This window comes from Pipra filicauda, unplaced genomic scaffold (assembly GCF_003945595.2).
Source record: "Pipra filicauda isolate LSUMZ 115617 unplaced genomic scaffold, ASM394559v2 scaffold662_size176556_pilon, whole genome shotgun sequence".
Taxonomy (NCBI): domain Eukaryota; kingdom Metazoa; phylum Chordata; class Aves; order Passeriformes; family Pipridae; genus Pipra; species Pipra filicauda.
The window spans coordinates 112,756-136,547 of record NW_024104823.1 but is presented as its reverse complement, the minus strand read 5'-3'; the positions used below and the strand labels follow the sequence as shown (position 1 = coordinate 136,547).

General features: G+C 45.9%; 1 protein-coding gene across 3 annotated transcripts in view; it reads right to left on the bottom strand.

The window, feature by feature from the left end:
• Positions 1–23,792, bottom strand: part of DOP1B (DOP1 leucine zipper like protein B) — a 48,219-nt gene that overhangs the window by 9,753 nt on the left and 14,674 nt on the right. For 2 of the 3 annotated variants that reach the window (XM_027731154.2, XM_027731156.2), the window contains exons 5-25: positions 22,409–22,598; positions 21,679–21,777; positions 20,563–20,686; positions 19,833–19,933; positions 19,271–19,388; positions 15,641–15,761; positions 15,065–15,184; positions 14,363–14,468; positions 14,087–14,278; positions 12,251–12,944; positions 10,228–10,499; positions 9,892–10,044; positions 8,895–8,995; positions 7,832–8,022; positions 4,326–5,904; positions 3,651–3,762; positions 3,068–3,253; positions 2,789–2,914; positions 2,058–2,192; positions 1,257–1,312; positions 14–118 (exon numbers count right to left, since the gene is read on the bottom strand). In XM_027731154.2, coding sequence (XP_027586955.2) covers positions 14–118; positions 1,257–1,312; positions 2,058–2,192; positions 2,789–2,914; positions 3,068–3,253; positions 3,651–3,762; positions 4,326–5,904; positions 7,832–8,022; positions 8,895–8,995; positions 9,892–10,044; positions 10,228–10,499; positions 12,251–12,944; positions 14,087–14,278; positions 14,363–14,468; positions 15,065–15,184; positions 15,641–15,761; positions 19,271–19,388; positions 19,833–19,933; positions 20,563–20,686; positions 21,679–21,777; positions 22,409–22,598 — 4,881 coding nt within the window. The remainder of the gene's footprint in view (positions 1–13; positions 119–1,256; positions 1,313–2,057; positions 2,193–2,788; positions 2,915–3,067; positions 3,254–3,650; positions 3,763–4,325; positions 5,905–7,831; positions 8,023–8,894; positions 8,996–9,891; positions 10,045–10,227; positions 10,500–12,250; positions 12,945–14,086; positions 14,279–14,362; positions 14,469–15,064; positions 15,185–15,640; positions 15,762–19,270; positions 19,389–19,832; positions 19,934–20,562; positions 20,687–21,678; positions 21,778–22,408; positions 22,599–23,792) is intronic. The other variant, XM_027731157.2, reaches the window with a different exon arrangement.

Genomic DNA, 23,792 nt, shown 5'->3' with positions numbered 1-23,792 from the left:
TCTCTCTTAGTACCTGAGGAGAAGGAAGTGTCCAGGAGGAGCCAAGTTCAACTGCACAGACTCCTTGAGGAGTCCTAACAAGGGCTGGAAGTTCTCCTGTAGGGCTGAGACAGGCAGTCTGCCAAAAAAGCAACACCAGAACACACCTGAGTGAAGGTGGAGTCATGGAAAGAACAACAAACAACATCCAGGGGTAACTCCTAAACGTACTGCTTACAGTCTGTTGGACAGTCTGATCTATCCCAGGCTTTCCATGGAAGAAAAGCCAAGTGTGTGAAGAAGAGTTTTGATCAAAGGAGTATTTCCAGTGGACTGCCCAGCCCAGGCTGCAGCCATGGCAGTTTTACTGTATTTAGAAGTTCTCTATCCATTCATTGGGCAACACAGAACAGATGAGGAGAAAGATGATAAAAAATCATAGACATGGAATGGTTTGGGTTGGAAGGGACCTTAGAAATCACCCAGTCCCACCCACTGTCATGGGCAAGGACACCTTCCACTAGCCCAGGTTGCTCCAAGTCCTGTCCAACCTGGCCTTGGACACTTCCAGGGATCCAGGGGCAGACACAGCTTTTCTGGGCAACCTGGGCCAGGGCCTCACTACCCTCATAGACAAGAATTTCTTCCCAATATCCCATCTATCCCTGCCCTCTGTCACTTTGAAGCCATTCCCCCTTGTCCTGTCCCTCCATTCCTTGGAAATAGTCTCTCTCCATCTTTCCTGGAGCCCCTTCAGGCCCTGCAAGGCCACAATCAGGTCACCCCAAAGCTTCTCCTCTCCAGGCTGAACAATCCCAGCTCTCCCAGCCTTTCCTCCCAGCAGAGCTGCTCCAGCCCTGGGATCCTCTTGGTTCCTGCTCTGGCCTCTCTCCAGCAGCTCCATGTCCTTGCTGGGCTGTTCCCCAGGGCTGGAGCAGCTCTGCAGGGGGGTCTCACCTGGGAGGCACAATCCCCCCCGCCCTGCTGCCCACACTGTTTTGGATGCAGCCCAGTCTTGCTCATGAGATGCCTGAAGTTGCTCCATGAGCATGAAATGAGGTTTTCAGGCTGCACAATCAACAGAGCAATGGAACAGAACATCCCAGCCCTGGTACTCCATGTCTGTGTGGCAACAATGAAGGGACAGCACATTTCCTGCACAAAGGTGTTCTGTGACACTGGGACACGAAGATCAAAGTAAAGCAGAAACAGTGATGCAGAGTGTTCTCCTGACTAGAGTCAAACAAAAAAATTCTCCTTTATAACATCTGACTGACCTTTGAATGAAAGCATAACTGAACTGCAGCATTGGGATATCCACGAGAGAAGATTTCTGAAAAAGGAAAAAGCATCACCAGAATTATTTGCCATCAGAAAGAAAAAGAAGGTCCAGGCTGTGCAATACTTGTTTTCAGTGGTTACCACGCCCTTCAAGTGAAGCCACTTGTACTCCAAGAGGTGACCAAAGTATCTGTAGAGCAGTTCAGGACAGAAATGCATCCCTGAGTCATAAATGTGCAGCAGTTGCACAAAAATGTCACCGTCCCCTGCACTGGAGGCCCCCACACCTTTTCATTCCCAGCAACTTCTCCAGGAAAATATTGGAATCACAGACTGGTTTGGGTTGGAAGGGACCTGAAAGATCTTCCAGTGCCACCCCCTGCCATGGGCAGGGACACCTTCCACTAGCCCAGGGTGCTCCAAGCCCTGTCCAACCTGGCCTTGGACACTTCCAGGGATCCAGGGGCAGCCACAACTTCTCTGGGAATTCTATCCCAGCCCCTCCCCACCCTCACGGCCAGGAATTCCTTCCCAATATCCCATCCAACCCTGCCCTCTGGCAGTTTAAAACCACTGCCCCTTGCCCTGTCATGATCTGCTCAATAGTGATGTTCTGAAGAACTTTCTTACACTGAGGGAGCAAAACACAGAAATCCACATTCTGGAAAACAAAACTTATTCAGGAGCAAAAGAGAATCCCACACTTAAAAGAAAAACCTTCTAACAATGCTGAGCAGACACACTGGGACAGATCCAGGAGAGAATATATGAAAAAATGGAAATATCTCCGTGGTTACCTCTTCACCCTTGATCTGTGCTGGTTTCTTGACCACCTCTTTGATAAGATGTAAAATAGTGTCAGTTTTCAGTGTGTTAAGGGCACAAATTAAGTCCACAAGAACAAGCTGAGATGCACTGGCCACTGGAAGGATCTGACAAAACAAGACAAAGCAAAAGACAAACCCCTCAGACCCCTGGGCCACACAAACCAGCTCTTTGTGTGATTCCCCAAACACCAAAACTTATACAAAATGTACATTACAGAGGTTAAATCAAACACAGACCCCTTTGCCATATACAGGTCTTCTTCCAACACCTTATGAAAACAACTTTTTCATAAAAAGAACAGTTTGATTATGCTAAAATGAAAAGAAAGAGGTTCTGATCAGAATAAATGTTCAGTTCCAGAGAACACTACAGCTCTGGCCTTTCTCTGGAAATGGAATTTGATTCATGGTCTTGAAAACATAATTGTCAAACTGCAATCCTAAGACTGCAATCCAGTGTTGAAGAAAAAACTGCCTGTTACTTCTAGACTTAAACTGCTACACTGTCCTTTATTTGATTATTTATTTAGGTCTAATTGTAGTCCTGATGCTTTTTATAAATAAGAACACTTCAGATTTTTCAGTCACTTGTAAAAAAACCCCAAAGAATCAACAAACAAACCCAGAGTTTAGAACTGATCATACAAATATAACATTTGCCTTTACACTGGAAAACTAAGGGTGCCTTTCTTGAGTTTCACCTTGGTTTTACTTTGACTCCTGTGAGGTTTCTTGCTGTTCCAAACTGCTGCAATTGCTGCCATCAACTGGATTCCAAGTTGGGCTGTCAGTGGATTCAGGAAGTCCAATATTTTCATTCTTAATGTCTGTAGAGGGGAGGGAAAAATAACTAACTGTCAATGCCATCCTTTGTAAGGCAAAGACCCTCTCAAGATATTCAGAAAACACAAAATTAAAGAACTCTGTAAAATGCACTGATGAGGAGGATGAGATACAGGGCAGTTTAAAAGGACTCCTACTTTGGTTGCTTTAAAATAGACTGAAGAAGAGCCTTTGGTTGTTCCAAAGAAGTCAGTTGGTCTTTTTTGAGAGTCTTCCCTCTTGATGACACTCCAAAGCAGGGACATGGTGTTGATAATGCGAGGCAGTTCTTCCAGGATGGCATTCCTGGCATTCCTCAGGTTTGCAGGTTCAGCTAAACACGACTAGAAAAAAAACCCAACAAAATACGGATATTAAAATACATCATATTATTGCACCACAGAGGCTAAAAATTGTAGAGAACACATCAACATGTTATCAACTCAAAAGAAAATAGAAGGGTTTGTTAATGACAGAGCAGAAAAACTACACAGGACTAATATTTGCATCACCAAGAACATCTACTTAAAATTAATTTTCTGCCTTCAAATAAAATTAGGTTCATCCTCTATCCTTAAACTTCGATTTGGTTCAATTTTTGGGGTGTGCTGTGAAGTTTCTTTAAGGTTATCTTTTTGTATAAGTGGTTTGCTACCTCTATTCACCCCTGAGGAAAAAGGGATGTGGACTCTGCTGACCTGGAGCTGAGTTCTCAGGTGAGTGGTGGGCATTAAAACTTACCTTTTTTGTTGGATTAGGATGGTCCAGAAGGCAGAAGTGACCAATGGTTGTCAGACCTTCCAGAAGGGTTAGTGGGTAATCAGGTGTCACATTTTCTCTCTTGGAAGTTAAGCTTTGGAGGAGGATTAAAAACCCAAACAGGTTAACAGGCCAAGGGCTATTTCCTTGATTAAAAATTCCATTCTTATTTCTATTCAACAGTTAAAACTGGAGTGACCAGACAGGAATATCAAAACAAAGGATTCCCAGACTATTCTTGGACAACCCCATTTTGTTGTTGAGACCTTTTAGAATTTTATTATCCACCTGACTATAAATCTTCAGCATTCAATTACTTTTCCCTACTCCTTTCACTCACTGCCTGTTCTGAACAGTCTCTCTTTTTCTTCTCCAGGGTGTCTCTCCTAAATTAGTCCTCCAAAATCCTCAGTCTTGTCAAAACTGGGAACTTCTTTTCTTGGATGGAAGGCAGAGGGGGACAGGCTGCTGGTTCTCTTTCCTCTCTTCCTCCAACTTCCTCCAACTGCTGCAACAATCCTGTCTCCAGCTTCCCTGGGCTCCAGGGACAGGTGTAGCAGGATTTGGGGATCAGACTCTGGGAGCCACAGTGCTAAACCAGGGAGTTCCTACACACTCACTGCTCTGCACAACAAACCCCACCCTGCTGACTCTTACCTGGCAGATGTTTTGGCAGACGCCTTCACAGCTTCGTTTTCATACTGCTTGACAAGCTCATCCAGGTTTTTACAGATCTGTACCACGAATGGTGCCACAGTCCAGCCCAGGGATTTCCCAAAATAGGGCAGGGAAGACGTGACCAAGCCCACCCAAGTGGGATGCATCCCATAGCCATACTCCGGCTGCAAACCCCGAACCACGGCAGAGACAAACAACCCCTGGGAAGTGATGGGATGTGGATAGACATATTGCATGGCACCAATGGCCTGCTGGAAGTTGAGAGCCTGCTGCCACTCCCTGGAGAGGTCTGGCTGATTCTCCTGCTCCTCGGGGGTCTGTCCGAGGTGGTGCTCCAAGACAATCAGCACCTGCAGGAGCTTCAGCAGCTCGATCTGCAGCGGGTGTTCGCTCCAGATTTGGTCGTGTCCAAAGTTGATCAGGCTCTCTTCCCAGAGCTCTCCCTCGGCACCACGGCCGGCCCCGTCCGCCAGGAGCAGCTCGTAGCGTTTCTGACTGACGTACATGGAGGCCGACAGGGACAGGAGGACGAACTCCTGCACTTTGCACCTCCCCAGCAAGCTGCGGATGAACTCCACGTTCCTGCTCTCCGCCGCCTTGGCCACGGTGGCCAGCTGGGCCACCACCCGGATCAGCACCTCCACGCTCTTCACCTGCACGTCCCTGTTGCCCAGGAGGTCCCTGTGGGTGACCTTCAGGCAGCAGGGGTAGTAGGAGCGCAGGAAGCTGAGGCAGAGGTAGGTGAGCAGCTCTATCAGCAGGGAATGGGGACACACGGTCGGGGACTGGGGCTGGAGCTTCCCATAAAAACTCTGCCCTACGAGAGCTTCCTGGTGGCGAGCCAGGAGGTTGTAGATGAGGTTCAGATGCGCTGTGGAGCTGGTGTCCATGCTGGTGCTGGCCACGGCCTCGATGAATTCCTTGGGGTTGGTTTTGAGCACGGCCTCCAGCACGGAGAAGGCGTAGAGCACCCTCCTGGAGTCGTAGGGCTGCAGGTACAGCAGCATGTGCTTGAACAGAGCCTCCACCATCTCCTGCTTTTCCTTCTGCTGCTTCAGCAGCCTGGAATGGGTGATTTCCTGCAGCTCCAGGTCCACCTCTTCGTCGCTCGACAGGGACTCCGAGGCCTGAGTCCTCTCGGAGTCGGCGCGCACCAGGTTCGGCGCCGCGCTGGATTTGGAGCTGTCGGACAGGAGGGAGTTGAGCGCATTCCCGGGATTTGGGGCCTCTCTGTCATTGTCCTCGTTGCTCACCTCCTGCAGCTCCAGAGAGGGAGAGAAGGAGGATGTGTTCTCACTGTCGTGGCCTGTGCTGGTGTCCGCGGACTCCGTGTGCTCGCTGTTGTCTTGGTCACCATCTGCTTCCTGGGGAATTATGGGATTACAGGGTCCATCATTCTCAGGTTTTAACTCTGGATCTTTTTCCACTTCTGCCCAAATTGCCTCTCTATCCACAGTAGTAAACTGGCTCAGTGGAAGGTTTTCCTCAGAATTGCTCTCGGAGATGCCAGACTCTTTCATAGGGGCCTTTTTCTTGCAAAGCCAATCATGTATAAAGTCTGAAAAAAACCCACATTTTTTGGGGTCAAAAAGAGCACATAATTGTCTTTTCCATACATAAAATCATATCACAGTTCGAGTTGGAAGGGATGTTTAAAGGTCATCTGGTCAACACAAGGTGCTTTTTATATTGAATAAACCATTGCAAGAAAAAAAAGGTTACAAATCTACTCTGCTCTAGCCTCGTATTAATTGTAAGGAGTGGGGTAAAAAATGGGTTAAGGCAGGAATTATTTCTTTTTTAAAGTGGTAGAGCAGCTCTAACCTACTGTGAGCAGAGAGAACAGGATCCAAACATAAAGCACGTGCTGGTTCTCTTAGGCTGTTACTCCCTGGATGTGACAATTGTCTTTTTTTGTGCTTCCTGAACATTAAATCAGGAGATCAGGAGGGAAACGAGAAGGATAGCATCAGAGAGCTCAATTAATTAATTAATTAATTAATTAAAGAGCTAATGTTCTCCTTGATTAAATGCTGTGGAACAAGCACTGTGTTTCTATAGCATCTCATAAGCAGGTCCCTGTGGATGCTATAAATGGGTGACATCCAGGTATTTGCCAATCCAGACAGGAAAGCACTGCTGCAGGCTGACAGCCTGCTAAGAGTCTTGAGACAGGTGACATGGAAGTTTCTTTACACAGAACTTCCAGCTGCTTCTCCACAGCCCTCCTGCTCTGCTCCAGGAAACCACCTCGGCTACTTGAGCCAAATCATGGAATCATTAAAGTTGGAGAAGACCTTTAAGACCCTCGAGTCCAATCATCATCCAATTCACCACTAAACCACCTTCTCAAGTGCCATATCCATATGTTTTTTGAACACTTCCAGGGATGGGGACTCCACCACCTCCCTGGGCAGCCCCTGCCAATGCTTGACAACCTTTTCTGTGGAGAAATTCCTCCTCCTGTCCCACCTGAGCCTCCCCTGGCACAGCTGGAGGCCGTTCCCTCTCCTCCTGCCCCTTGTTCCCTGGCAGCAGAGCCCGACCCCCCCCGGCTCCCCCCTCCTGTCAGGGGGTTGCAGAGCCAGAAGGTCCCCCCTGAGCCTCCTTTTCTCCAGGCTGAGCCCCCCCAGCTCCCTCAGCCCCTCCTGCTGCTCCAGCCCCTTCCCAGCTCCGTTCCCTTCCCTGCACACGCTCCAGCCCCTCCATGTCTCTCTTGCCACAAGGCCCCAGAACTTGGCATGTTCTGCCCTGCCACATTCCTAAATCTTCCCAAATTCCTGGGTGGCTGGAAATCATCTTCAACTCCAAACATCTCTCTTTGCTTTTCCATCTCAGCTCTGGGATACCTCTGACACAAAGGCTCAGCTCTGCTCTTGCATCAGGGCAGATCTTCTCTGGACACTGATATTTTAATTTTTCAGAACTCAGCAACAGCAGGTGAGGGTTTGTGTGTCGTGTGCCCACACCAGCAAAATATTCCTCACAACCTGGCTGATTGTTTTAATGTCATGCTGAGGGAATCATGGACAAAAAGTATTTGGAATAAAGAAACCTGGGGCAAGACTGGATGGAGAGAGTAAGATCTGCCTGTCCATCCTCCCTATGGAACAGTTCCTGGATTGACACAGTCACCAAACTGCTCCTGGATTTCTTTTGGTTGCAGACCTAGTTTTGCTCAAGAAGGGATCCTGAAAACAGGGGACAATGCAGTGTGGATCATCTGGGAATGGCAAGGAGAAGTGTGGGATGAGATCCCAGAGCAAAGCAGGGAGCAATCCAAACCAACAGACCCCATAATAAAAATGATCATTTAGGCCTTCAACCAGCACGAGCTACTCCTGAACCCTGCTTCAGGCATCACTGTAGGGACTTGGATGAGGAGGAATCCACGGATCTGATGGAAAACAACTGAGGGGAGCAGATTGCCATCGCGTTTCAGAGACTCCCCTCAGGAATTCAGTCTGATCCAAGAGCAGCTTTACCTGCTGAGTGTTTCTGTTTGATGTAGTGGATGGAGGTGCGCTGTGTCCTGGGATGCAGCAGGAGCAGCAGGATTGGCTCCAGGATCCGGGCCACGTCGTTGAGGGACAGAGCCCGGATGAGCCAACCCTGCGCCGCGGCTCCGATGGCACCGTCGGAGCAGTTCAGGCTGTCCAGGACCACAAACAGGGACCTGAGGGGAGAAACCACAACAGAGACAGCTGAGACCCCCCCAAAAAGGGTTAATGCATCCAACAAAATCCCAGGAACAGACAGGGAGCACGGTCAAGGAAGCACCAGCCAATGGATCACGTCTGCTTCCAACAGCTGGGTCACGCACGTCCTCCTGGGCTGAGCTCAGGAACACGTGGATCTGTAGGAATGAGGCCACACATTTCCTCACACTCTGCATGAGGAACAGATTTCAAAGTTCTTCCCCATATTTATTTAGGAGGAGTCTCATTTTACATCTTCCCCATATTTATTTAGAAGGAGCCTCATTTTACACAAAGGTCTCGTAAAGAGGAAGCAAAACCAAAATAAGATCATTTTTTCCCCTACTTTTTCCATAAGTGGCTGGTGCTATTTTCCTTTTGTCTCGTTTTACACAAAGGTCTTGCAAATACTAAAACAGGCAAAACTAAAATGAGATTATTTTTTTCCTACTTTTTTTTCCCTGACTTTTCCCACAAGTAGCTGGTGCTGTTTTCCTTTGGAAGACAAACCTAACCCACCCCAAGACAAAAAAAAAAAATATCTGCTATGCAGGAACTTGTTTGCAAACTACTCTTCACAAATGAAGCTCTTTCTATTTTTCCAGCACCTTCCTTCATCCAAGAAACCACTCCCTGCACTTGGAGTGCTCTGCAAAGGGAATGGTGCCAGGAAGTGGAAGATCTTCCTTTTGCTCATTGTTTACTCTCTCTCTCTCTCCAGAGGACTCTTCCCCACATCAGAAAAGAAGAGACTAAAGCATGAAATAATTAAATATATAAATGCAATGATATAAATGCACGATATAATTAAATATAAATGCAATTCCAAGCCAGTGGAAATGGGAAATACCTGTCAAAGGAGCGGTTGTGAGAAGTCACTCTGCTGCCTTGGATCTCTCTGGTCAGATGCCACATGACAGAGAACCTGAACAGGGCCTCCAGCCTTGTCCCCTTGGCAAGGAAAACGAGACAGACACAGATTTAGAATCATGGAATCACAGACTGATTTGGGTTGGGAGGACCTTAAGGATCATTTCCTTCCATATATCTGTGAATGCACAGTGGAAACCCAACAGCCACAGCGTTTCTGGAGCATAAAAAGATGTGCCAGGTACACCAAAAATGTCCTTCAGGACTCCTGTGAACGGACATTTTAGTCTTGGTTTGGTGTTAGAGAGGTTTAAAAGTTGGGTGACAACTGGGAGGACATTGGTGTATCAGGCAGGGGTGGTTGTGGGGCTTTTTGTTTGGAAGCTTTTAAAAGATTTCCAAATTTTCTCAAGCCTCAAAATTGCAAAGATACAGGAAAACGACAGCAAAGGGGCTGGGTTGGGTTTTATTGTGCAAGGCACTTCTCAAAAATGTACTGGCAGTTGTTAAAGAACTGCTCTGTCATTAAGGAAAGGAATTAATAACTGGCTCACTTTAAAATACAGCTTAATCTGAGAACCAAACACTAAGGTGGACAGGGGGTCAACGTGATGATGACAAACATTTACAAGGTATTAAAGTCTTTTGTTGGAGTATGAAGCTTATAAAATCAATCCAAAAATAAAGTGATTTTACACTTATTGGTGGAAATACTGACAAAACCAGCAAGTTTTTAGATACTGCAGGATTTGGGCTGAAACTAAGAAAGCTCCAGCAAGGACTGACAGAGTTTGTATCCATGGATTAAGTTCAGAAGTAGCCACATGATGAATAAATCCCAGGGAATTGTAAAGGCATGGACAGAATCTGTGAGGACAGAGGGATGACGGGAATGAAGACAGGAGGTGGAAGGGAATTTGGGAAGCACTGGAACAACTCAGCAGTGATGAAGGGGCTTCAGAGGATTCAGGACTCACTTTATCCCTGTCCAGCAGAGCGTGGCAGATGATGTCCTCACAGATATTTGCTGATGGGGCCAGGCAGTGCAGCCTGTAGAACAGTTCCACACAGGGAATGTGGTGCTCCCGAGTCTCCTTGTTCAGCTGGTTCCAGAGCACACAGGCTACTCTCTAGGGAAAAAGAAACAAATAAATATAATAATAATAATCCTCATCATCCTCATTTCTTTCCTGACTTCCAAGCTTTCAACACCCCAAATGTTACCAATACAGATTTCCAATTCGTCTTAGAATCGTGGAATTCTACGAGCCAGAGGTTCAGGGTAGGAAAAAAAGGAGAGGAAAAAGGACAACCTGGTAGAAATCTGTTTTCTCTGAGATCATCTTTAGGACTGCAGGAGCGATGGGAGGGAGGGTGACCATCTGCAGCTTGCCCAGGAAGGGGTTGTGGCTGGACACTTTGTAGCGCTTCATCCTGTCCTCGATGACCAGAGCCAGGGACTGGGAGTGGTTGATCACCTCCAGCAGGGTGAAGATGGACACGTTCTGGACGTAGCAGTCGTTCACACAGCAGCAGATGGTCATCAGGGACCTCAGCCACAGAGGGAAGCTGGGATCACAACCTCCTCGGAAGGGAAGGGAGACAAAGGGTTGGAATAATCTCCAGGTCGGGGTCACGTTCCCAAGAATTCTCCAAGCAAGGTCACAGGACAAAAGAGACAAAAATGACTTCCTAAATCCAAGTATTGTGCTAACACAGAATCACAGAATCAGCTGGGTTGGAAGGGACCTCCGAGATCATCAAGTCCAACCCTTGATCCAACCCCACCGTGGTTCCCAGCCCATGGCACTGATGCCACATCCAGTCTGTCCTTAAACACCTCCAGGGAGGGAGAATCCACCCCCTCCCTGGGCAGCCCATTCCAATGTCTGACCACCCTCTCTGCAAAGAAATTCTTTCTAATATCCAGCCTAAACCTCCCCTGGCACAGCTGAAGACCCAGCCCTCTTGTCTTGCTGATGGTTGCCTGGGAAAAGAGACCAACCCCCCCTGGCTCCCCCCTCCTGTCAGGGAGTTGCAGAGAGTGAGGAGGTCTCCCCTGAGCCTCCTCTTCTCCAGGCTGAGCCCCCCCAGCTCCCTCAGCCTCTCCTCACAGCACTTGTGCTCCAGTCCCTTCCCCAGCCTCGTTGCTCTCCTCTGGCCCTGCTCCAGCCCCTCCATGTCCTTCCTGAGCTCAGGGCCCAGAACTGGACACATCATCAGTATTTCATAGAATCTTAGTTTGGTTTGGAAGGGACCTTAAAGATCAGCTTGTTCCAACCCCCTGCCATGGGCAGGGACACCTTCCACTAGCCCAGGTTGCTCCAAGCCCTGTCCAACCTGGCCTTGGACACTTCCAGGGATGGGGAGTCCACAACCTCTCCATGTTTTCCCTAATTCTCCCAGCAGAAACCTCTTGCAGGACCCCAGTAACCCACATAACTAGTGGCTTTCTGCTTTCCAGTTTACATTTATCCACAACTAGTGGTCAGAGCTGCTGTTTTCCAGCTGCCATTGTCACAGCCAGCTCCAGAGGGCTGCTGATCCAGAGATGTTTTTCCAGCAGCATGGAGGTGTGTCATTCCAGAACCCACCAAGCACACAGGGAACTGGGATGGCTGACATCCAGTCAAGCCATCTTTGCCTCTCCTGAGGAAATAATGCCAAGTCTGCCATGTCCATGCCAAGCAGAACAGCTGACCCATGGAGATGATGGGAATATCACCACTTGGCTAAGGAAGACAGTAGAAATGGGTAGTGGGGTGAGGAAGAGAACCCCATTTTCCAGTTTCTCCCCTCTCCATTCCCTACAAACCTATTTGTCAGCTGGTCTTCAGGCCAATAACTGAAGCTGAGGAATGAGCTGGAATTCCAAGAACAGGCCCTCCAGTTATACAAGGTTATTCTTACACATTACATTGGACTCCTTTGAATTCTGAGGGTTTGGGAAAGAGATGGTTTTGCTTCTGTTATGGTTTAGAGCTCATCTGCCTCTAAAACATCTTTTTTTGGGGGAAACGTGGCATGTGGACAGTGGGGGATGTACATCCTGAAAATCCTGAACTGTGCCACAGGGTCTTTTCATCCCTTCAGCTACAAGTTTTGTAGTGAAAGTTTCAAAGGAATGTGAATCTGAAAAGCTTGGCAAAGCTTGTGCCTCAGCTGCAGGACACAACACACACGCTGAGGTGGGCAAGTTTAATTCACAGGCAACTTCAGCCCTGCCAGAAGGGTTTTTTACTGGCCCTGGTCACGTGTCTTTGCAAATCCCTAAGCTCCCACTGCTATTTCCATCCTCAAATGCTCAAGTTGCCCAGGAAAGGAATCTTTTCTTACCAGGAACCTCAAACAGAGAGAGATACAACTGTTCCATCTCCTCCTCCGACAGGTAGACTGGGAACGTGGTGCAATCCAGCAGAAGGTGACAAGCTGCAGAGAAAGCTTCCTTGCAGTCACCTTTAAGGGGTCCCAAGACCAGCATCACTTGTTCCAAATCCCACTCTTCTTCCTCCTTTTCCTTTTTACTCCCAGAGTCGTGGTCAGGGAGCAGAGGGCTGGAACTCTTGCTCCTGAAGGGAGACCCCCGGGCTGAGAACAAGTCTGAAAGCATCTGTTTAACCTGAGGCACAGTGATCTGCTTGGCATCCCAGGGACTCTTTTTCTTGCTGGCACTCTCAGGGAACCTGTATCCATTCTCCTTTTTCTCCTTCCCACTGGGATTCGTTGCCGAAACGCGCTCGTTACTCGTTTCTTGGAGCTGCACCCCAAAAATGTATTTACTGGAAAACTTGGCAACCAGCTCTTGGATGCACAACAGAGTCTTCTGGATGCTCCCCCCTTTCTTCCAGACATCATCCCTCTCCAGGGTCACTGTGGGCACCCCCAGGTGCTGGGAGAGCTCTGGGGATGAGGCACTCAGACCAATTCCACTGTCCTCTGACTTGAGGGGCTGGAATGGAGCCTCCTCCTCCTCCTGCAGCACTGACTTTGTCTCCAAGGTTATGTCCACATCTTCCTTTGGCACTGGGCTCTGAAACAGGAATGTTCATGTGGTTAATGTGGCACTGGCAACAGAATCTTAAGCTGGGGAACAGCAATCTACTTCCTAAAATTTGCAATTTCCAGCTACTTTTACAAAACCACAGGATCACAGTTATTTCTAAGCAATTCCATTTAATTGCCTTTAAAACCCAGCAAGTGTTTGTATAAACCTCATGCCTGGACTCAGCAAACACCAGTGGATCTGTGGCTACAGGTACTTAGCAAAGGAATATTTCCTTAAAATCAATGTACCACCAGAACAATGTCACAAACACTGGATTATTTCCAGCCAAAGGCACGCATTTGTTCTGCTGGAAAACTCTGGCAGGCTGTGCTTGTGTGGCTGCTTGATGCCATTTATTCCTCATTCCTTATCATGGGCTCTTGCACACAAACAATACCCCATTGTGTTCAACTGAAATATTAATTGAAAGCCTTGCAGACCTAACCAGCTGTGAAGCTGGGCTTGATTTGGCAACTCAAATTTTGAGCTACTCCCTGTTGCTGAGTGCCTTTTCCAAAACCATTAAGCTCACATTCTTCTCAAGAGGCAGGATTACAGCCCCAGTTTCAGACAAGACTAAACTCCTTCAGTGCCACAAATAATTCTACCAAGCCAGAACTGAAGATCCAGTAAGAATAACAAGGCATCAGATTGCTCTGGAAGGAGCAAAAGAAGATAAGCTTCAAAAAAATCTTTATTGCTGCAGTTCCATATTTCATGGAATCACAGAAAGGTTTGGGTTGGGAGGGACCTTAAAGATGATTTTGTTCCCACCTCCTGCCATGGGCAGGGACAACTTCCACCAGCCCAGGTTGCTCCAAGCCCCGTCCAACCTGTCCTTGGACACTTCCAGGGATCCAGGGGTAGCCACAGCTTCTGGGAATTCTATCCCAGGGCCTCACCACCCTCTTCCTGATATCCCATCTAAACCTACTTTCAGTTTGAATCCATTCCCCCTTGTCCTGTCACTCCAGGCCCTTGGATATACTCTCTCTCCATCTTTCCTGTGGGCTCCCTTCAGGCACTGGAGCAACAGTCATTATCTAGGTCTTAAGTTCAGAGAATTTGCATTTTAAAGAAGTTATGTCAGAGTTTTAAACACCTGTGAGGAGTTCCAAAACACCTACCCCGTTTCCACTCCCTGTCTCGACGTCCAGGTAGGAAGGGGGCATTTGCACCTTGCTGAGCACCTTAAAACAGGTCTTTAAGGCATGAGTGAGTTCTGGCAAACCCAATAATTCCATGTTTTCCAGGAGAGACTGCACCATGTAACTGAGCATCTGGGGCAGATACTGAGTCTGCACTTCAGAGTAGAGTTCCTAAAACAAACAAGCAGTGTTTAAAATGGTTATCACACCCTTATCCTTCACTGATCACTGATGGATAAAGTCAGGGGGCCTCACCAAAGGGATCACATCGAGAAGGAACACCAATAGTGTGCAGAGCTCTGAAATTGTAGGAGGAGTGCTAATATTTTCCAGAGGGTATCTCATCTCTGAGGATTTGTTTCTGCAGTGAAAGAAAGACATGTTGTTATGGGAGTTTTTCACGTCGAAATTCCAGTCACAATCAAAAAAGCCTCGTTAAAACCAGCACAAAACACTGAACAGCTTTCTGGAGAAAAGGACTTTTAACACAGCAGGATAAAACACCCTGTCAAAACCACCTCAACTGCACGTGGGATGTTAAAGTGCTGCCAGTTTTCAGGTTAAATCTCTATACATAATCTTATTACTTAAAGCATAATCTTTCTTAGAGTTTAAAAGGGTTAAAAAGAGATAACACAGAATCACAGTATGGTTAGGCTTGGAAGGGACTCTAAAGATCATTTAGTATCTTTATTTCTCTTCAATAAAGGCCTCTCCACCTCCCCTCCCAACCCTTTTTCCTCCTTCAGCTGTCATTTTGAGAGTAATTTCTTCTGTTCTCAGGTTGATAATTTCCACCTAATTGTTCACCTGCTTGCATTATTGAATTATCTTAGGACACAGTTTATATATCTGGCTGGTTCTGGCATGTGTTACGTCCCCTGAATTTAAAAGCTTCATTATTATCTCAAACAGACATTTTTTTAAGAGGCCACTGTTGCTGGAAAACACAAACACCTGAAACAATCTTCAAAACATCTGGTCATGTAATCCCAGAGGAAATCCGTGCTTAAGGAGGTGATCAACAAGTTGACTGTTTTGACAATTTCTGAGGCGTTTTTGTTCTCTTTGATTGCACTGTTTGAGGGGAAAAACAAGGGAGAGAAAGAGCAGATGTCAGTGAGGATTCTGAGAGCACACACATCATAAAAAAACCCATGGATTATTTCAGATCAAACACTAAATCAGGCCGAAAGAGCTGGAGTTGGAGCATCTTTCTCCCAGATGATGCAAATCCAGCTTTGGAAGTCACCAGGCAGAGCTGTGTCACCACCCTGACTCTTGGCTGATGTCACTGTGGTTTCTCAACACCCATCACATGCAGTGAACTTCATTTTTTCCTCTGCTAATGCAAGAGAAATCCACTGTGTGTGGGGAAAAGGGGAAGCCAGAGGAAAAAAAAAAAATCTCGTTTTCTCTACAGAAAGTCACTTTGTTCCAACCCAAACCTTCCTTAAACTGCTCGATTTTAGTAACTTGGCTTAAAATAAATGATCCAGTTTCAGGCCAGGGTTGAAAAACTTGCCATTGTACCTCGCCAGGATGTTGCCACTTTGGTTGTAGCTGAGCTTGAGATCAGAACCAAGGGCATCTTTGCAGTAGGAATAAAAGGCTCTGATAACTTCCAGGAACAGATCCCCAACCACCTGTGGCCCTGCAAGAGAAGGGAAAAAGAACTCAGGAATTTCATGGCACTGGTTCTACATTACACTTTAGCCACTGGAATAAGGCACCCACAGGAACTTCTACATTAATTTGCAGTTCAAGTGCCAAAACCAGTCTCCATGGCTGTGTCCATAAGGAAAACAAGCAGGTTTCCCAGTACACATTTATCCCAGTAGCCTTGCTCCCATTTTGAGGGACAGAAGCTGGGAAAAATCAGCAAACTGAGGAAGTTCAAATGTCTAAATATCTAAAAATCTAATACTAAATCTAATATCAAATGCCCAAATATCTAAAAATCTAATACCAAATCTAATATTTAATATTAAATGCCTAAATATCTAAAAATCTAATACCAAATCTAATATTTAACATCAAATGCCCAAATATCTAAAAATCTAATACCAAATCTAATATTTAATATCAAATGCCTAAATATCTAAAAATCTAATACCAAATCTAATATCTAATATCAAATACCTAAATATCTAAAAATCTAATATCTAATACCAAATCTAATATCTAATATCAAATGCCAAAATATCTAAAAATCTAATACCAAATCTAATATCTAATATCAAATACCTAAATATCTAAAAATCTAATACCAAATCTAATATCTAATATCAAATGCCTAAATATCTAAAAATCTAATACTAAAAAATCTAATACCAAATCTAATATCTAATATCAAATACCTAAATATCTAAAAATCTAATATCTAATACCAAATCTAATATCTAATATCAAATGCCAAAATATCTAAAAATCTAATACCAAATCTAATATCTAATATCAAATACCTAAATATCTAAAAATCTAATACCAAATCTAATATCTAATATCAAATGCCTAAATATCTAAAAATCTAATACTAAATCTAATATCTAATATCAAATGCCTAAATATCTAAAAATCTAATATCTAATACCAAATCGAATATCTAATATCAAATGCCTAAATATCTAAAAAATCTAATATCTAATACCAAATCTAATATCTAATATCAAATACCCAAATATCTAAAAATCTAATACCAAATCTAATATTTAATATTAAATGCCTAAATATCTAAAAATCTAATACCAAATCTAATATCTAATATCAAATGCCTAAATATCTAAAAATCTAATACCAAATCTAATATCTAATATCAAATACCTAAATATCTAAAAATCTAATACCAAATCTAATATTTAATATTAAATGCCAAAATATCTAAAAATCTAATACCAAATCTAATATTTAACATCAAATGCCTAAATATCTAAAAATAAATAGTAAAAATGCCTAAATATCTAAACCAAAGGAGTTCAAGAAGAAAGTATAAGTTAAGTGGCAATTGCACCTGATTTTCAAGGGTCAATCCTACTTTATAATAATTACAATACCCCAAACTTGGAATAATTAAAAAAAAAGTAGTGTATAAAACATTGCAACAAGTGCTTCTAAAAAGGAAAAAAAAAAAGTTAAAGTGACTAAGAGTAGCAGAAAAGGCCAAAAATTCTTGTTATGTGTTAGTTTGATACTTTTAAATAAGAGTTGCATTGTTAAATCCATTTCCTAAGGAAGTTAAAGTTTTATTGGCTTAAGGCTCTGGAAGTTATATTTTGTGTGCTGGCTGGAACAGAGAGATTAAACTGGATAATGCAGTTTAGCTAAATATCCCTTATTTAAGAGGGATTTATAATCCCTTATTTGCAGTTCAGATTAACCCTGGTTGTCACTCAGCCAAGTAACACGTGCAATAAGGGAGTGCCTGTTATCTACTTTCTAAATTAACCAATTTATAATTATTATTAATTTAAAATGTAAACAGCCTCAGTCTCTTTGGCATTTTTGCCAGTGAAATATAAGAAATTTTAATGGTAATAGATTTTTTTTTCCTAAAAAAACAGCAAAAACCCACCTAAAAGCAGCAGAAGGGAACATTGGCACCACTTGCCTCATAAACAAACAACTCCTTCTCCTAAGGTAACATTTATTTCTTAGGTAAGAAATACAGAATCCTCATTTTTGCTGGCAGTGCTTTGATTATTTTTCACCAGGAAATGTGCTTAGAAGGATTTTCCTGACTCAGGAAAGAGGGATAAGCTTCCCAGACCCCAGGAGCCTGCGAAATGAGCTGCCACTCAAGTATTTATTCTCAGTACATGAGTTTTATTCTGAGTGTCCAGGCTGACTCAGTGGGAACATCACTCCCCTCCCAGAATGCTTTTAAATCCCAAATATCTGTCAAGTCATTTTGAATTAAGTTTTCATTAGAAAGGGGAACTTGCCCTTTAAAATAGGGATGGGCAGAGTGTCACCCTTGTGGTGCTGGCAGCTCCAGGGACACAGCAGGACAGTTATGGGACAGGGAAGAGGAGTTCAGCAAATGAACTCTAAGCAACAAATTGAGCAGAGTATTGAGACAAAGGCAGAAAGGGGTTCTTTTTAACTGCTCCCCTCAGATGGCAGAGCAGGGCACAGAAACACAGAATCAACCAAGGCTGGAAATCCCTTCAGGATCATCCAGTGCCACCCTCACCCAGCACCACCAGGATCACCCCCAATCCATGGCCCCAAGGGCCACATCCAGACACCTCTGGGACACTCCCAGACACAGGGACTCCACCACCTCCCTGGGACACTTATTCCAAGGCCTGACCACTCCTGAAGGGAAAAATTGCTTTTGATCTCTGATCTGAACCTGCCCTGGGGCAGTTTGAGGCCATTTGTTCTTGTCCTTTCACTTGGGATGTGGCAGCAGAGCCTGACCCAACCCCGGCTCCCCCCTCCTGTCAGGGGGTTGCAGAGCCAGAAGGTCCCCCCTGAGCCTCCTTTTCTCCAGGCTGAGCCCCCCCAGCTCCCTCAGCTGCTCCTGCTGCTCCAGCCCCTTCCCAAGCCCATGGATCCCCCCTGTGCCCCATCCCCACCTTGTCCCCCAGCCCAGAGCACTGAGTGCCACGGCCAGGCCTTCCTGGGACACCTCCAGGGATGGGCACTCCAAACCTCCCTGGGCAGCCCCTGACAAGGCCTGACCACCCTTTCCAGCAGGAAATTCCTCCTCCTGTCCCACCTGAGCCTCCCCTGGCACAGCTGGAGGCCGTTCCCTCTCCTCCTGCCCCTTGTTCCCTGGCAGCAGAGCCCGACCCCCCCCGGCTCCCCCCTCCTGTCAGGGGGTTGCAGAGCCAGAAGGTCCCCCCTGAGCCTCCTTTTCTCCAGGCTGAGCCCCCCCAGCTCCCTCAGCCCCTCCTGCTGCTCCAGCCCCTTCCCAGCTCCGTTCCCTTCCCTGCACACGCTCCAGCCCCTCCAGGTCTCTCTTCCATGAGGTTCCAGACCTGGACACAGCCCTGGAGGTCCCTCAGCAGTGCCAGCACAGGGGACAATCCCTGCCCTGGGCTGTGCCCACACTATCCCTGATCCAAACCAGGTTCCATTGGCCTCTTGCCCCCCTGGGCTCATGTCCAGCCCCCAAGCAGTGACCAGCAGAGAGAGGAGCAGTGAGAAGCTCGTTACCTATCTCAGGTTTGTCCAGGAGGCTGATGAGGATGCGGAAGGGTTTCAGGTAAGCCTGGTGCTGCTCCTCTGTATTATCAGACTCGGGGAATTTCTGATGCAAAATCACAATCAAACTCTAGTGAGAAGGAAAACATCAGAATGTTACAGATCAAAGAGAGACTGTAGTTTTATTAAGGGCTGAAGTGTTTCTAAATTTGATTTTTGTTTAGGACCGGCTACAAATGGAGCTTCGGTTTTCCATCCGGGGCAGACAAATCAATGGTATCTCATCATCTGTTCTCAAGGGCTGGCATTATTCAGAGAAGCATTTTTCAATAATTCAGGTAGTTCAGCAAAGATGCTTCCCTTTGGTTTCCTTAGATTCCATTTGTATTGTGAGCACATAAATATTGGGATAAATACAGCCCAGCGGGCACTGAGAGAGGTGAAAATATAATCACCAAAGGATGTTATCTTTGGGGACAAAAAGTGAAGGACAAACCAAATGGCACATTTGGGAATAATTCTGGACAGTTTGTGTCAGTATTTTAAAGGGTCATGAATTTATCTGTGTACCAACCTCAACCAAAAGATCTTTAGAATATTTCCCAAAGAAATAAACAGCCTGGTCTTCAGAAGTTGTGGAGTCTGGAGCAAAAGTACCACCTTTAATATCAGAGCCTGCAAGAGAAACAGAGGCAGCAGGAGTAGAGAGGCAGCACAGAACACTGAAATCACACTGCACTTTTAACCTTTTCATTTCAACACTTGGCTTGAAACTAATTGTCCAAAGACATGTCCCAGTTTGAGGCATCCAGATACAGCCAGTGCAGCCCATAAATCAAAAGCAAGGCCAGATCCAGTGATGGAATCAGCAAGGGCAGCCTTCATGCAGCTCTTGCCCTGTCCCTTTTAGCCTCAGTTAAAGGAGGCAGATGTGGAGAAGTTGTAGCTCTCTTATCCTGGATAATTAAGCCTGTGTGGGAATTACCAGACTATTACCAGAAGAACAAAATTAAAAGATTGCTCCTTTCAGTCCACTGAGCCACTTCCCAGCAAGCTGTGGATGGGGCCAGGAATAAATCAGATACCTCGGGATTCGGGACAGTGAAGAGAAGAGCTTTTTGCCAAATGAATGCTGAATTTTATTTAACCCCTAATAAATGGAAAATAAACAACACCTTATTTTACCCTTGTTAGTTAACTACTGAAAAAGTTAATGAGTGCTTAAAAAGTTGCCTTTTTAAGCATTGATTGTTCTGCTCTCAGGCATTCAGAATACTGATTTATCCCTGGATTTTGGACAGTACCTAACAACCATGCATACAGTCTTCTGTTGAGGGACATGTCTCTCCTCAGCAGTGTCTGGGTTGCTGCTGACAGGATGTAGATGAGATCAGCCCTGGGCAGCAGAATCGTGCTCTCATTGCAGTCCTGGGGCGGAAAACAAAGATATTTCAGCTCTTTGTGAACACTCAAACAAGTCAAATTGTTGTTTTTTTTAACTGGGGATATTAATGTTTTGAAAAAAAAGGCAACAAACATCAACAACAAAATACTTTGTATGGTAAAAATCTCAAGAAAGGGAATGTGACACGACTGTGATCACGGAATCATGGAATGGTTTGGGTTGGAAGGGACCTGAGAGACCTTCTAATTCCAATCCCCATGGGCAGGGACACCTCCCACCAGCCCAGGTTGCTCCAAGCCCCATCCAAGGTGGCCTTGGACACTTCCAGGGATCCAAGGGCAGCCACAGTTTCTCTGGGAATTCTATCCCAGCCCCTCCCCACCCTCCCAGGGAAGAATTCCTTCCCAATATCCCATCTAATCCTACTCTCTGTCACTTTGAAGCCATTTCCCCTTGTCCTGTCACTCCATCCCTTGGAAAAAATGTCTCTCCATCTTTCTTGGAGCTCCTTCAGGTCCTGGAAGGCCACAGTTAGGGCACCCCAAAACATTCTCTTCTCCTTAAGACTTAAAAACATTTGCTGTATTCAAAATACTGCCTGTCCTACCAGGTAAGTTGGGAAACAATGAGAACAACTCCTGTTTCAAGTTAAATTTTTTCCCTTAGTCTCTACCAGAAGTACCTTAGTTTAGTGTAAACAATCCCAAATGCTGAAATTCTACTTGAAAAAGCTCAGTATTTATTCCACATGAGTTCCTCAGGCCTAAATACTTCAAGCACATCCCAAACATCACAGAATAACCCCCGTGAAATCACATCTTCAGGCACATCCTTTGAAGAGCCTGAGAAGCAGCAGAGTATCCCCCACTACTAAAATTGATGGGGCACAAGAAACCACAAAATTCATTGATTTTGAAGGTACAAAATTCAGCCTTTTGGCAACAACAGAGGTGGGAGCTGGGCTGGTTTCACAGGACACACCTCCCATGTGACAATCCCAAAATAGTCCTCTTACCAAAGCTGTGTAAAATGGGAAGAAGAAGAGAATTGCTTCCAGAGTGTTCCTTTGCACAAGGACATTGGAATCCAATACTGACACACACAGAGACTTGATCTGCAAAAGGAAAACCACAACAGTCTTTTACTCCTTAATAACATTTAAGGTACAATCAAATAATCAAGAAGGAAAGGAAGCAAACTTGGTTACCTGTGAACAATATTTATTTCAAATAAGAGGATAATTTAATAAACTGAGCCATTTAACTCCTGCACCCAAAAGGAGTTCAATTTTTGTGGATACTATTAGAAGAATGGTTAATATTTAGGAAACACTTGATTTTGTAACAATACAGAAAATCCCAGAGTTACACCACCAGCTGCCAGACAGGATGTGAAGCCTCACAAAATGCAGATATACAGGCACTCTAATTAGCCTTACAATTATCCCATCCCTCAAGTTAACATGAACTACCACCTCCTGAAGATTCTCATTTCACTGGAAAAATAAAAAGACACTAAATTGCAGAATTATCCTGCAGAACTGACTTTGGGAGCTCCACATTAAAAAGTGTATCACAGAAAAGCTGGTCTTCAGCATTAAATTTCATTTAAGTAATTGTATTAAGCAACTTCAAAGCAAGGACCTTTCAGCCTCTTTCTCTGGCTCCAAAATATTTTTAAAGAGCCTGTTGTTGTTCTGACTCAATGCAGGGAAGGCAAGATAATGTGGTAGATAATGAACTTACTGTGAGCTTGTGATCTGTGCCAAGCATGTACTTCTGCTGCTTCCCAGACTGCTCCCTGTTGATGTGACTGACCACAAAGAGGGAAGCAGGAAGTCTGATGGATGGACTGACCAGGACACTGCCCCAGAGAGCTCCATAAAACACCTCCTGGCCTATCAGCAGGGAGAGCTTCACCAGCAGAGCATCTGTCCTGTAGGGAAATATATTGGATTTGAGAAAAGATATCTTTGTTGGTTCAGTTTTGCCCCATGCAAAGGCAATTATCCACAGAAATAGTGCTGGAGCTGATGTAATTTGATGTAATTTAATATCTTTGTTGATGATTTAGATGAAGGGATTGAGTCCATCATCAGCAAATTTGCAGATGACACCAAGCTGGGGGGGAGTGTTGGTCAGCTGGAAGGCAGGAGGGCTCTGCAGAGGGACCTGGACAGGCTGGATCCATGGGCTGATTCCAAGGGGATGAGGTTCAACCAGGCCAAGGGCCGGGTCCTGCCCTTTGGCCACAACAACCCCCGGCAGCTCCAGGCTGGGCCAGAGGGGCTGGAGAGCAGCCAGGCAGGAAGGGAGCTGGGAGTGGGGATGGACAGGGAGCTGAACAGGAGCCAGAGGGTGCCCAGGGGGACAAGAGGGCCAATGGATCCTGGCCTGGCTCAGGAACAGGGTGGCCAACAGGTCCAGGGAAGTGATTCTGCCCCTGGACTCAGCGCTGGTGAGGCCACCCCTGGAGTGCTGTGTCCAGTTCTGGGCCCTCAGCTCAGGAAGGACATGGAGGGGCTGGAGCAGGGCCAGAGGAGAGCAACGAGGCTGGGGAAGGGACTGGAGCACAAGTGCTGTGAGGAGAGGCTGAGGGAGCTGGGGGGGCTCAGCCTGGAGAAGAGGAGGCTCAGGGGAGACCTCCTCACTCTCTGCAACTCCCTGACAGGAGGGGGGAGCCAGGGGGGGTTGGTCTCTTTTCCCAGGCAACCATCAGCAAGACAAGAGGGCTGGGTCTGCAGCTGTGCCAGGGGAGGGTTAGGTTGGAGATTAGGAAGAATTTCTTTGCAGAGAGGGTGCTCAGCCATTGGAATGGGCTGCCCAGGGAAGGGGTGGATTCTCCATCCCTGGAGGTGTTTAAGGACAGACTGGATGTGGCATCAGTGCCATGGGCTGGGAACCACGGCGGGGTTGGATCCAGGGTTGGACTTGATGATCTCGGAGGTCCCTTCCAACCCAGCTGATTCTGTGATTCCATGATTCCATGATTTGATTCTCTTATCTTTGTGTTACCAGCATTGCCCTTTCCTGATCACAGAGACACAGAATGGTTTGGGGTGGAAGGGACTTGAAAAATCACCCAGTTCCATCCCCTTCCATGGGCAGGGACACCTTCCACTAGCCCAGG